The sequence below is a fragment of the Crocuta crocuta genome, unplaced genomic scaffold, assembly GCF_008692635.1.
Source record: "Crocuta crocuta isolate KB4526 unplaced genomic scaffold, BGI_CrCroc_1.0 scaffold175, whole genome shotgun sequence".
Taxonomy (NCBI): Eukaryota; Metazoa; Chordata; class Mammalia; order Carnivora; family Hyaenidae; genus Crocuta; species Crocuta crocuta.
In genome coordinates this window covers 631,512-632,786 of record NW_027530988.1, presented here as the reverse complement: position 1 = coordinate 632,786, position 1,275 = coordinate 631,512, and the positions used below count along the sequence as shown (strand labels likewise).

At 47.2% G+C, this 1,275-nt stretch overlaps 1 protein-coding gene across 1 annotated transcript; it reads left to right on the top strand.

Annotated features, from left to right (window-relative positions):
• Positions 1-233: 233 nt before the first annotated feature.
• OR5AU1 (olfactory receptor family 5 subfamily AU member 1) lies at positions 234-1,248 on the top strand. Its single transcript, XM_077770257.1, is given in 3 exon segments — positions 234-336; positions 338-593; positions 595-1,248. Coding segments are annotated over 3 exon segments (951 nt in total). The 5' UTR covers positions 234-295.
• Positions 1,249-1,275: the final 27 nt, after the last annotated feature.

The following is a 1,275-nucleotide window of genomic DNA, read 5'->3' as shown; positions in this document are numbered from 1 at the left end:
CAACAAATATTTGGTAAGTAACTGTTTCATTCTTTAGAACTTATTAAGGTTGCTGAGAGACCAAGTGGTATATGCTGCTTTTCTATTTTTCACTGCTGCTCTAGTAATGCTTATTAAAAACTAATCAACCAAGTAGAGAAGACCCTCTCTATGACCAAGTTCCAGCTACAAGAGACTTTTTCAGTGAGACCAGTCTTCAGAAGGCCGAAGCAGAGCTAAATCCAGTGAGAGCCCCTGGGGCTTCCACATCTTTTCTGGTGGTCCCCTCTTTCCGCACCCGGGGCACTGGAGAAATATGGAAGGGGCAAATCTGAGCCAAGAGATTGAGTTTGAGCTTTGGGCCTCACCAGGGGCCCCAGCTCCAAAGGCTGCTCTTCATGGTGTTCCTGGCCACGTACACCATCACTCTCCTGGGGAATCTGATCATGTTCCTTCTGATCCACGTGAGCGCCTCTCTGCACACACACATGTACTCCCTCCTGAAGAGCCTCTCCTTCTTGGACTTCTGCTACCCCTCCACAGTTGTCCCTCAGACCCTGGTGAACTTCTTGGCCAAAAGGAAGGTGATCTCCTATTTTTGCCAAAATAAAGAACATGGCTCAGATGTTCTTCTATGCAGGTTTCGCCACCAGCAAGAGCTATCTCACTGTCGCCATAGCCTATGACCTCTATGCTGCTATTTGTAACCCCCTGCTCTACTCACTCACCATGTCTCCTGAGATCTGCATGTCTCTCATTGTGAGCTCCTATGGTGCAGGATTTCTCAATTCTCTTATCCACACAAGCTGTATCTTTAGTCTGAAATTCTATGGTGCCCATGTGGTCACTCACTTCTTCTGTGACGGACCGCCTATCTTGTCTCTGTCTTGTGTGGACACCTCACTGTGTGAGATCCTGCTCTTCATTTTTGCTAGTTTCAACCTTTTGAGCTGCACCCTCACCATCTTGGTCTCCTACTTCCTAATCCTCATCACCATCCTGAAAATGAACTCAGCCCAGGGCAGGTTCAAAGCCTTCTCCACCTGTGCTTCCCACCTCACTGCTGTGTGCCTCTTCTATGGCACAACACTTTTTGTGTACCTGCGCCCCAGGTCCAGCTACTCCTTGACCCAAGACTGCATGGTTGCTATGATCTACACAGTGGTAATCTCAGTGTTGAACCCCCTTATTTATTCTTTGAGAAACAAGGATATGAAGGAAGCTTTAAGAAAGGTTTGGGGCAGGAAAATAATGGAATTATCTTCTTAAAACATTCCTCCCTTCCTTCCATCCTCC